This window comes from Harmonia axyridis, chromosome 4, assembly GCF_914767665.1.
Source record: "Harmonia axyridis chromosome 4, icHarAxyr1.1, whole genome shotgun sequence".
Taxonomy (NCBI): Eukaryota; Metazoa; Arthropoda; class Insecta; order Coleoptera; family Coccinellidae; genus Harmonia; species Harmonia axyridis.
The window spans coordinates 10,282,630-10,295,739 of NC_059504.1; the positions used below are offsets into that span (position 1 = coordinate 10,282,630).

At 33.5% G+C, this 13,110-nt stretch overlaps 1 protein-coding gene across 1 annotated transcript in view; it reads right to left on the reverse strand.

Annotated features, from left to right (window-relative positions):
* Positions 1 to 13,110, reverse strand: part of LOC123678954 (basement membrane-specific heparan sulfate proteoglycan core protein-like) — a 308,827-nt gene that overhangs the window by 195,855 nt on the left and 99,862 nt on the right. Inside the window, exons 2-5 of the mRNA XM_045616232.1 lie at positions 5,495 to 5,764; positions 3,308 to 3,355; positions 2,853 to 2,894; positions 1,263 to 1,391 (exon numbers count right to left, since the gene is read on the reverse strand). Of these exons, the coding sequence (XP_045472188.1) occupies positions 1,263 to 1,391; positions 2,853 to 2,894; positions 3,308 to 3,355; positions 5,495 to 5,764 (489 nt within the window). The remainder of the gene's footprint in view (positions 1 to 1,262; positions 1,392 to 2,852; positions 2,895 to 3,307; positions 3,356 to 5,494; positions 5,765 to 13,110) is intronic.

Genomic DNA, 13,110 nt, shown 5'->3' on the forward strand with positions numbered 1-13,110 from the left:
CGTATACAACAGATACAGAGAGTATACGGTTTGGTGAATACACTCCGACTGGTAGGACCTTCAATGTTATTACAGAGAATACTCATGGTCTAGTGGAAACAATCAAAATATCTGCGTGATAAGATATCGAATAAACGAGAATACTCTTTCAATGACGAAGTGGGGATGGCCACAGTTGCGGCCTGCTCTAGAGCATCTAGATCATCCCCACTCCACCATTGAAAAATAACAACAATCTTTCGATATCGTATCACGTAGATATAATGATTTTTGCATTTTTCCACTTTACCATGAGTATTCCCTGGAATTCCGTTCAATATCCTTTCTTTCCGAATGTATTCACCAAACCTGTAGAATATTCAGGGTATCTATATGTAGATCAAACATTTAGAGTACCCACCTACATATACTCGAAATTAATCAAATTGACGAAAGGTGTTCTTCTTTGATGAACTAATATCATATATAAATGAAAAAATCAACTCTTTTTATAATAATAATCATTGTACATGTAGTTCACATCATAATATTTTGTTCGTAGAGATCATGATTAAAGCTACTACAATATAATTATTCGTTTAAGATGTCTGATAGTATTCCATAACACCATATTTAATATGTGAAGGCGATCTTATAAATTTCTGTTGCATATGTTAGATGAAAATCCAAACTTTCCACCAAATTATTGTTCGATGGGTTATTGGAACTGTTGCTGGGGTAATCAAGTACCCGTTGAACAACACCAACCAAATTTCACCCTTATAATAAAATGCAATAATTCGTAACTCAAAAAGCTGCTGTTATGATTAATGCAAGAGAGGAGAACAATATCAAACAAAAATGTAGATATAAAATTCAGGGAAAAATCAATATGAAAATTCGATAAGAGGAATATAATGAAATAAGAAAATTAACCCTTACAATTAAATAATGCAGACAAAAGACCAAAATACCCTTGAATTCCTTAATTGAAATGCACGTTACTTTGAAGAATATTTGAAATATGAACACAATATTAGTAGCATGTTTTGCTACACAAATCATTGAAACACAATATTTACTGATTCCTGTAAAGAATCGATTTGAATTGATACATTTCAAGAAGAGGTTTTATATATTCACAAAAGATGGATGATATACTATTCAGAATACTATGCAATATGATCTTGAAGTAATATTTTGAATGAATTTGTAATATTTTCCTCTCTGATTGTTAGTTGAATGGGATTATGCTGCACTCCTTAACCTTCCAATTGACTTACAGGTTCTTCTGTTATGCTTGGTTGAAGAATATACCATGAAGGTTTCAAAGAAAACCATTGACCAGCGAAAAGATTAGCTTGTGTAGTTGTAGAAACCTCTGTTGTATGTTTGCTTAAGGTAAGAGTTCCCTGAAATTCACATTTTCATAATTTCATGTTTCGAATTGCTAATTCAGCGAAATCTGCAAGTGGATGTAGAATCTCTTCTACTTCTGCAGAAGTTATCATCGAATCATATCCGGTTGGACAATGTTTCAGAAGAAATCATATCCTCTAGCGATTCTACGATTGTTTGTAGAAGATTCTGTCGTTTGTTCAGCTGGCTAGATTTACGGATATTCGATGATATCCCAAGTGTATATTCGTTTTGAAAGTGAGTATTTCAAGGAGTTTTCAGAATTTTACATGGTTAGGAAAAAGTAATTTCGTATTTCGCGCCTTTTTTTTTCAACTAAGTATATCTCGTACGTTATATATATGAAATAATGATTTTTCGTCTGAAAACAATCAACAGAATATTTATATTGGCTTGACAGACAATTTTTAATTCCGGAAAAAACACCTCCACGAACGGAAATCGAACCCTCAACTTACGAATCACTAGTCTAGCGCTCTCACCAATGCGCATCCTCGGTAGCTCATTGGTGAGCGCTATACTAGTGATTCGTAGGTTGCGGGTTCGATTCCTGCTCGAAGAGGTGTTTTTTTTTCGGAATTAGGAATTGATTCTCGCTGACAACAAGTTTTTGAACAAAACAGCGCATATTCGACTCAAACTGTATGATTGCAATACGTTTTATAAAACACTGAAATAAAGCGGAAAATACGAAATTACGAAATTACTTTTTACCGAACCTAATACGAAGAAATTGAAGAATCTCATTATTTCACAGATTTCAACTTCGAAGCCATTATTTAAAAAAAAACATTAATATCAATCATTGGAGCATATTATATATTTCAGTAACTTTATAAATTGAAATAATTATCATCATTGTGTCGCCACACCTCAACTCTTTTCTGAAATATATTTCATAGTATTCAATTAATTGTTGAATTTGTTGTGTTATATTGTTTAATATATAGTTTTAGACATTATCCAATTGATTTAATAAAAGTGTAAAAAATTCTATCGAGAAAATTATTTCAGTAAATTGTATATTTTGAAGAATATCTATTATTGAATATTGTATACCTTTCAAGGAATAATGGTTACTGAAAACCTTGATACATAACATTAATCATTTCTGGGTATAATATTTATACTTATATGAATAAAACTCGTGAATATGGAAAAGTCCTGTCTTCACAGGTGCTGTGATGATATTAACTCATGTTCTCATTCAATAGTGCTGAATATTCAGAAAAGAAATTTTCGTGAAATTACACAGATATCAACTCTTAAAGGCGAAAGGGTCATTTAAAAAATCGTTATTTCAAAGAAGGCAAGACATGAAAGGATACAAAATAATCATAGGTTATTAAGTGGGTGTAAACTACATCAAGAAGTAGTGATTAGATTGTTAAGTATAGTCAACAGGCTATCAATAGAAGTTAAATAATTCCTATTATTATCTACACTTAACTCACATTTGGTATAGTGGAAGTGGAAACGTCATTTAAGTCCGAATCCTATAAGTTTAAAGTTTCAACTTGAGTAAAGAATTAACATAATGAAAAGAACAAAAATTATTTCAACTGAAATAACAACTAAAACAAATCCAAAATGAAGTTTATTATATTGTTAAGGGTCCTTCAAATTTCCTATGATATGTTCTAATTTTAGAAATTTTTATTCATTTGTTGTTTATCTGTTTCATTATTTTATTTCGTTCAACTTTTAAAATTTTTGTTTCAAATAAATCAATTTTGATTTGGGTTCTCAGAAAATGATTAAGCAGTAACTATATTAATTTCGATTTGATATAAGTGTCTTTCTCGTTTTATTCGACCCTTTTTAATTAATGAGTACTGCGGAGGCAATACTCAAAAAAACTTGTTTCGAGTCTAATTCATCCACCACCAAACTCTACCCCTAAACTTACATCATACTCTTCGTCTGGATCTTCAACATCAAATTCATCATCATCATCCTGTAAAAACAGATAAGAAATTAACATTTGTGCTAATTTCCAAGACAATAATTCAGAAGCCCCTCGTCAAGCAAAGTGAGTCATAATCGCTATTTATAAAACGCTGTGAATTAATTTATTCTTTTCCTTTTTCAGTTGACAGCGGCGCCAGAGAAGTACTAAATATGTTTCCTTTCTTTGCCACTCTCTGTTCTGCCAAAATAAAACTCGAAAGGTGTTAGTGTAGCTTTTGAGTTGTGTGTTGCAATGAATTTTCGATTTTATTCTACCCACTACCTTCGAATTGAAGAAGCAAGCAGAGAACGAAAACATGCACTAGATGTAGATAGTTGAGTCAGGTGGATGGATTAAAAACATTCAAATGTTATCAACAATACAGTCTCTATGTAGCTGAGTATCGAAACTTTTCTCAACAAAGTTTCTAGACCGAAATGTTCTTGCATAATTTTAAACAACTCGCTATTATATTGTTCTCCTAAACGGTTATTCCTTTTATAATTTTTCAAATGGAACAAAATATGAAATTTTAGAATTCTAATAAATATTTTTGTAAATTTTTTTTCCTCTTCTTTTTTGATTAGTTTCGTGATTGAAATACTCTTAAGAAATCAAAATAAATTCTGGAAGGTTTTGGGTAACATAGCTCTCAGAAAAAAGTAATTTTATTGGATATTCCTATGAGATTCAGTAAATGGAAACAGATTAAAATACTGTGTATTCAGGATGAAGAAATTTTCAGGAGTATGGAGAAGCTAGTGGATCTGATTCTCTTATAGTATCAATCGTTTCTGAACAATCAATATTAATGAAGCTTTCCTTCTTACTGACACTAAATCCGATGAGGAAACAACGAAAATTCTAATGGGGATGTACAGACTCAACAATCCACAAATTCGTTCGATAAAACTACAAATGCACTCAGACAAAACTATGTGTATACCTCCTTATATTCATCTTCCTCTCCTTCACCTTCATCCTGTAATAGAAGTTTAGATATGTTATAATGACTAAAAAATGAGGTTTTATCCTAACAAAAAGTAGGAATTAGAATTTAATAAGTTACTGAGATCGACATGAAATATTTATTATTAACCCTTCACCAGAAAGTGATATTAATTATTAGAATTTATATTTTTCTCGATATACATTCCATCGAAAAAAAAACATTCCAGAAAAAAATTTATCATTTTAAAATCCCAACACAAGGATCAAATGGAAAACTGAACGTCTTATGTATGATGAATTTTCGTGTAAAATTTTCACTATTGCTTCACTCTCTGTAAAAAATTCGAAATTAAGATTTGAAACCTTTCTTCTTTCGATAAATCGTAGTTACACATCGTTTTTGATGTTTTATATTTTTTCGTTGAAGGTATTCAAACTTTGAGATCAATCGATACAGAAATTTTCAATTCCATGTATTTTATTATGTTGGTTTATCCTAAGATAACACTTGGTGCAATTATATTTTTTCTGAAATTAATAGAATTCGGTTTTCTTCATTAGAACAAAATAATCAAACAATGGTGGAACAGTGAGGTAATCCTCAACCATTTTCTAAAGTAATTATGTTTTGAGGAATGAAAAAGTTTTTACTAAATATATTTCTTCACATATTTCACAATGAAATTTATATGATAGACATAAAAAAGTATATATTCAAAATGAGTTATAGTGAACTTCAATCAAAGCAATGATATCCTTCAGTAAACCCATCACCATAAATAATCATTAAACAACCACAAACATATTTCTCCATTAGTACCAACTTTCTATTGATAAAGTTTCATATTCAAAATTGATCGTTTTGTCAACATAATTCACAAAGTTTATGACAGAACTATATTTATCAGTCCAAAACACCTCATTTTTTGTGATAGTCCTATTTTCATATGAGAAAAAATGAGAATTTGAATTTAAATCTAGTAAATTTTCGAAACAATATGCTAAAAACCATTGAAGTTCATGTACTTCATCTTCTGATTGAAGACAACCTTATTTGATATAATATACAACCTGAAAACCTTGAATAGAATATCTGGTGATTTAAAATTCATCCAAATTGATAAAAAACTTGAAATTGACATCGCGCTGTAGGTCTAACAGAAACAGTCTATTTTCCATTGCGTTAATACTCACTTCTTCATCTTCGTTTTCTTCATTTTCGTCTGGCGCTTGTCGTTTGTCATGTTGTTTCTTATGGCTGTTTCTTATTGTAGTTGGTTTCGGTTTACCTAAGAAATTGTCTATATTCCTCTTAAGCCTAGTTAGGGTGCTATAGAGCCAATGGTGATCTTCTGTGGACGGAACGTCATCTTCAACTTGTCTTCTTCGAACCGTATGATGATTATTTTGTGAATCTAATGTTTTTTTTTGATCTAGACTATCGAAAATTAGGTCGGAATCCACCTGTAAAGGAGAAATGAGACATTAATAAAAGGATTCATGGAATTACAAAGATCATAGTAAAATCAATCAGAAAACAGGCATGCAACACTAGGTAATTGAACATTTGATTAATTTTGTGGACTTTCGGAATGCGGAAGGATTTGATGGGGAACAATCTACATCTAATAAATCACAAGCATCTGTCCAACCACAATATTTTATGGACCTGAATACGTGCAGCATCCAGATTGACAGCTTGTTATTGAATTGAATTACAAATAGAGAGCTCCTAATAGTGATCAATCATTCGATTAATAGAAGTAGTACACTTGCTGGTTAGTGTTTCTGTCTTGCTCAGTTCAAACCGATATACGAAAGCTATCAGCACATTCTATTCAAATGTGGAGTTCAACCCCCTCAAGAAGAAATAGACCAACTTATTGCATCAATGCCGAGGCGTATTGGGGAGTGTATAGATAATAGGGGTAGACAATTAACATTATGTATTAAAAAATATTGGAAACCTTTCGTTTTTTTCTTCAAATTTCAATCATTTATTCCTTGTTATACTATGTTTCCCCAAAAATAATTTAAATTTAAACAGCTCCTTCTGGTTGTTGCAGTTTCTTTGTCAGTTAGTATATTAAATTGTTTTATCAAAATTAGTGCTCATTTATGAATACAAAACAGAGCAGTGATTGCCTTGTTTATTTTATTTCGAATTAGTAAGGCATGAAGATGATCTCTTGAGGGATCAAACCATATGTAACCATTTTAATAAAATATTTGACGTCAACATAGAGAGTTTTTCTTCTTCTTTATACTTATGATAACTCCAGTAAGAGAAGATGCTCAACGTTTCTATGAATTTTAGAGATTTTAAAATTAAAAATTTCACACTATGCTTTTTTTTCTCTAAAAGCTAACTGCAGAATTCGAACTAATTTTCGATTTTATTTTTTTTCTTTGTTGTGTGTGGTGAAATGTATGTTCATCGAAGAGAAAAAAAGCATAGTGTGAAATTTTCAGTGTTTTTGTGTAACGGACGATAATTGAAACCAATCTATATTTTCGTCTGATTGCCCGCTTGAAAGAATCGAGTCAATATCGGCGCTCGAATCATGTTGCAGCTCCCATTTCCTTGGGATTATTTTCAGTAATTTATCGGCAAACCACGCACGAGAGGGAGCTTAACATCCTCCAAGTTCCGCCGACATCTTATATTAGTGATGACCTATGATTCATATTTAAAATTCGAGTGGCGTAGAGAACATTTTGTTTGAAAACAAATTTGCTGAAACTTCAAGACCGCAATTCTTCGAGGTTCTTCAGTTAATCTTGAACTTATAGCTGTTCTTACATTTTATGCAGATGATGGTTTTAGGGATCGTTAGGATGATGAAGATAATGCTGACAAGAATTTTCCGAAATATGCTGGCGAAAATTAAACGATTGCTATTTTAATATATTGCATTTGTGTTGCATTGCAATTAACATTGCATATTTTGATATCTAATATCTACGGTAACTTGGCGACGACTGATTTTAACAATGTGAAAACTTTGTATGATACAACTAACAACTTACTAATAATCGCACGAGTAATTTCGAAATTATCAGGGAAATTAAATTTTAAATGAAATTGTTGAAGGATTTTGCTTACTACTTGAACAAGATATTCAAAATTCGAAATTTTAAGAGTTACGGACTGACAGAATTTTATTTTTTTTTGGTAAATCAAATATAATTGTTTGAGACCAATTTCGGCTTGAAACTCACAGAATCTCTATATCATGACGACCCTCTACATAACGTAACTGCACAGAGAAGGAAGTGAAGGAGGTTACATTGATTATAATTTGAATGAATCATTCGGTGCTTTATCGAAGTCCTGAAAAGATTTGAACCATAGAAACTATTCGCTATAAGGAGCATTTCTTGAATACGTTTAAAAAATTTAGAAGCACATTGCTGAAATATGAATATATATGGCGGTGCTAGTATTGAATCCATATGATTTTCAGTAAGTACCAACCTTCAAACGATACGTGTCAAAATTTGACAGGAGTCCGATCATTAGTTTGTGAGATATTGCGTTGCGATAATTTCGTGTGCTTTTTGAAGGGCAAAATACAGTTGAATCTTGGCTTGATGAAGAGTTTCCAGGGTCTGCACCAGGAAAATCAACCATCATTGATGGGTATGCTAAGTTTAAAAGTGGTGAAATGGGCACCGAAGACGGCGAACGCAGTGAACGCTCAAAAAAAGGCAGTCACCGACGAAAAAATCAAAAAAGTTTACAAAATAATATTGAATGACCGTAAAGTAAAGTTGATCGAGATAGCAGACATTGTGAAGATATCATCTGAACGTGTACATCATATCATTAACGAATATTTGTACATGAGAAAGCTATGTGCAAAATGCGGGTGCCGCGCTAGCTCACAATCGATCAAAAGCAACAACGTGTTAATGATTCTGAGCAGTGTTTGAAGCTGTTTGAGTGCAATAAACCTGAATTTCTGAGTCGATATCAGACAATGGATGAAACATGGCTCCATCATTTCACTCCGGAGTCTAACCGACAGTCAGCTGAGTGGACTGCACACGATCAACCGATTCCAAAGCGATGAAACACAACAGTCAGCTGGCGAAGTTATGGCATCGGTAATCTGGGAGGCTCAAGGTATAAAATTCATTGATTACCTCCAACAGCGATTATTATATAGCGTTATTGGATCGTTCAAAGGATGAAATCTTTAAAAAACACATTTGAAGAAAAAAAAGATGCTGTTTCATCAAGACAATGCGCCGTGTCACAAATCAATGAAAACAATAGCAAAATTGCATAAATTGGTCTTCGAATTGCTTCTGCATCCACCGTATTCACCAGATCTGGTCCCCAGCGACTGTTTCTTGTTCTCAGAACTCAAAAGAATGCTCGCTGGAAAGAAATTTAGCGCCAATGAAGAAGTAACCGCCGAAACTTATGCCAATTTTGAAGCGAAAGACAAATCATACTACAAAAATGGTATCGAAAAGTTGGAAGATCGCTATAATCGCTGTATCGCCATCGAAGGCGACTGTTGTTGAATGAATAAATCGAATTTTGCAAAAATAATGTGTTTTACTATGGTAGACCGGGAACTTTCTCAATCAGCCTCTTAAGGCTGAAAACCTGAAAACTTCAAACTTTTTTATTATTCACAAGAAATAATTTGGAAATGGCCATCAATTCTCGAAATGAATAAACATTAGCCGAAAAAGGATATTCCTTCAAAAACGACTCCCTGGTACTTTCACAAAATATACATGTTAAACGTCATATGATATATCGTTCTGAATTTCCGGTCACAATTGGATTTAAAACGATGATATCGATGTACATCGCTTGAATGGGCCGTATCGCATCAGTGAAACTAACCGCATCTCCACCATAACTTTATATCAGAATGATATCATCTCGATAGAGTTTCCCCGACGAGGCATGCTCAGCTTTCCCGACAGAATATTCGTGATGTTCTGAGTTTTCCGTGTCCTACGCGACATTTTGGAACATTCAAGAAGCGTCATTTCGAGAAAACATGGAAACTTTACACTAGGGTTTATTATTTCTTCCTATCTTATCAACTATTGAAACCATTGAAATATAGCTCTTTAGTATACAAGGAAAAAAAGTATTCAACATTGGCTCGAGATTGTGTCTCGATTCTGACGCAGAGAACAGCTAAAATCTAAGATTTTTCTCGTCTAAAATACACTCATTTTCATCAATCAATATCATTACATATAATAATAATATCATAGCACATTGTGGTTAAAATATTACCTGCAGCAGCATCATGGCAATACATAATAATATAATAATATAGTTTATTCTCAGAAAAAGACAAAATTTCTCGAAATGACTTCAATTCCCAAAATCTACATACTATGAAAATAAACATAAATCACAGAAGTAGCATTGCTACTTGTAAGTGATGTTCTTTCACTTCTACATATCAACGAGGTCACAATAATGCTGATCAAAAATAACAATAAAAAAAGAACCGAAAAACAATTTTACAAAATTCAGACTCATAACAGTATCAAAATATCCTATCATCTCCTCATCATATCCTCAATATTTTAATTTGCCGCCTATTTTCTGAGGATTTTTTTCTTGAGTGCTCGATTTTTTCCCTTGAAAATAATTGATCGTGTTTTCGTGCTTGGAAAAAAGATGCAACAGCCGATATTTGTACCAAATGTCATAAAAAAAATTTTATGACTGATTTTTTTCAATCGATTGAAATTCGAAATGAAAACTGCGAAAATTTCACACTATGAAAATTTTACAGTGGATTTGAACCCATAGTCTTCTCCGTTGAACGTCCACTGTGCTATAATGGATGAGTAATTAGGAAAATTATATTGCAATATACAAAAAATATTAACTTCATAGCCTCTAAATATTGTTAATTTCCTTATTATAGTTTGAAACCTATTGATGTACATCAACAAAGGCCGACGTTAGGGGTGAAATAGTGAAGCGACTGTTTCAGGCGCTTCTTTTCAAAGGGCGGCAATTTAGCCCAGTTTGTGGCCGCCTTTCCATATTTCAGAAAGAATATTGTTTTATTGATACTTTTTCAGCAGGAGCGCCAAAAAATTTATTGCTTCAGGCTCCAAAATTGCTCGCGCCGGAACAGAATCAACATATAGTTTGAAACCTATTAATGAATGAAATTGAGCTTTCACCAAGATTTCACCGAAGAGAAATAAAAATATAAATTTTCATTTCTTCAGTTCTATAAAAATACGGTCTCATACATCAAAATACACATAAAATACAAATTGGCGGATGCGTCGGTTGATTTAACATTGAATCCAATCAAATATGGGATCGAGCAACTACGCCTATTGATATAATTGTCTTTCTGTGTATTTATAAATTTGCAAATACTGCCATATTTTGTCTCTAACAACCGGAGACTTCAAAAACCATACATTAAAAGCTGCCTATAGAGTTGCAATTTTATATACATATAAACTGATAGAATCATCGAAATCACTGGTCAATTACAGACTAAAACTTGAAATCCGGATTGATGGCAAAGTTTTACGTGGGAGAAGAGGAAAAAATTTGGAACCGAAACTTTTTACCTACTCTAATAGCTTTCAAACGTAATCCAAAGCGTGAACTGCGTTATTTTCAGAGGGGTTTAAATTAATCCAGAACTGATTCAACGGAATATGTAATATTCTATGATTCGTTGAAATGTTTGAGTTGTAAGGATGATAATTGGGATAGTTCTCATTGCAATCATTCCCTACTGATGCTTTATCTGAAACTCGAGGTCCCTATATTTCGAAATTTTTTCGACCTCCTTTTGATGCCTATTGATGTTATTTGGTATTGCTAATTCGTTGAGTATTGCTGTCTTCCGATGTTTATTGACTAATAATATATCTGGTCTGTTGTGAGGAACTGTTTTATCAGTCTGGTGGTTGTAAAAACATGTTCCTTGTGCAGTTGTGAAGGTGTTGATTCGTCTGCCTCACATAATATTTGGTAGATCTCTGAGGTACTTGATAAGTCTCGGAATGATGTCCATCAGGCTCCTGCTTCCTTTATTCTTCGTCAATGTAGTCCTATCAAAACTGCTTTTTGGAAGTTGCTCGTTTGTTGTTGTCAATTGTTATTTTGAATTGCAGGTTTTCTGTTTATGTATTTTCATTATAACTTGGATACAAGTAGCCATATTCATCAATGAATCTTTGAAATTCATGAGAATCAATCTGAATTGCAATCACCATCAGTTTAGAATTACACATTCACTCATCTCTTATAAACAAGGCTTCAATTACCATAGTTCGAAATATCCGATAACAGAAATAACTTGGCCGTCCATCCTAGCTTGGCCACCGCTTCCGCCGGCTGACCGCGTTTCGACCACGACCGTTTTCGCTTGACGTTGTCGTAGGTGATCACCACCAGTCACCAACCGCTTCAAAAATGGGTCGATTTTTTTGCAATTCAGCAGATGGAAATTCGGTCTATGAGGTTTTTTGCATTACCTCGTGTAGTATTCATTCATCGAGCTTCTTCTTGAATCAGCCTTATGTAAAAGGTTCCTAACGCTTTTTTATGGAATCTTTAGCTCTTGGGCATGATTTTATCGATATTTTCGACAATTGGCCTTCCAGTATATTATGCATCCTTGACATCGAAATTACCGGAACGGAATAGACGAAACAAAAATTGCGCGTGATTGGCTGTCACTCTATTCAGGATCATAAACACTATTCACATTTTCAACCACTTGGCTTGCATTTTCGCCTTTATCGGCGAAAAACTGTAAAATATATCGTATTTTCTCTTTGCTAGTGTCCATCTTTGATACGCGCTCAAACTAAACAGAGTCAACTAATGACAAAACTGTCAGAAGAGTTTTTGTAGTACGAAATCCCATATTTCTAACGCCTTCTAGTGGAACCCGATCGGACTTATTTAACGCAAAATAAAGAAATGATTTTTTTTTACTAAAACTGAATAATTATTATAACGAAGCCATATTCGCATTTCATCAATAAAACTTTGAATTTCTTGAGATCCATCTGCTTAAAACTTAAACGAATTCAATACACACTTACTCATCTCCCAATCTAAATCCTAGAACGAACGTCATATAGGCGTTGAAATATTTCTTATTCATTTCGCCATCACCTACTCTGTTCTGGGATTTTTTTCGAGTTAATAGAGGGATATCCTGACGCCGGGTGGACGAAAGCGTGAAGTCGTTGAAAATAGCGCGAACGTGCTCGGGATGCAGAGCGCATATCGTAGCCTTCACTGCGTCCTGATTCTTAAACTAAGATTCATTTGTGCCCGTCAGGATATCAAGGATAACCATGACAAGTCGCGTGTCATGTCGCTCCAAAGATTTTGTCCTGAATTGCAGAACGGAGGCAAACTTCAAGAGGTTGTATATTTTTATGGAAATCTAAAAATGCCTCAAATAAGCATTGTACAGGGTGGTTCAAATTCGAATAAAATGGAACGAAGTATATAGGCGTACAACTTCACTTCCACCGTTTTTTTCCGAAATTTGAGGCTTTATTGTGAAAATCTGGTTTATAATTCAAAATATTGTCCATTGCTGACCACTACTTTCTACCATCTTTCGGGCAGCTTTCGAATCCCGCGATGAAAAAACTGGTCTTCTTTTGAAGCGATCCACGAATCAATCCAATTTTTGTACTCCTTCATAATATCAGAAGTGCTGGTCAGCCAGACCCTGTGTCATTGATGGAAACAAGTGATAGTCCGATGGAGCAACGTCTGGAGAATACGGCGGGTAGGGTAGGACTTTCAACGTTTCCAA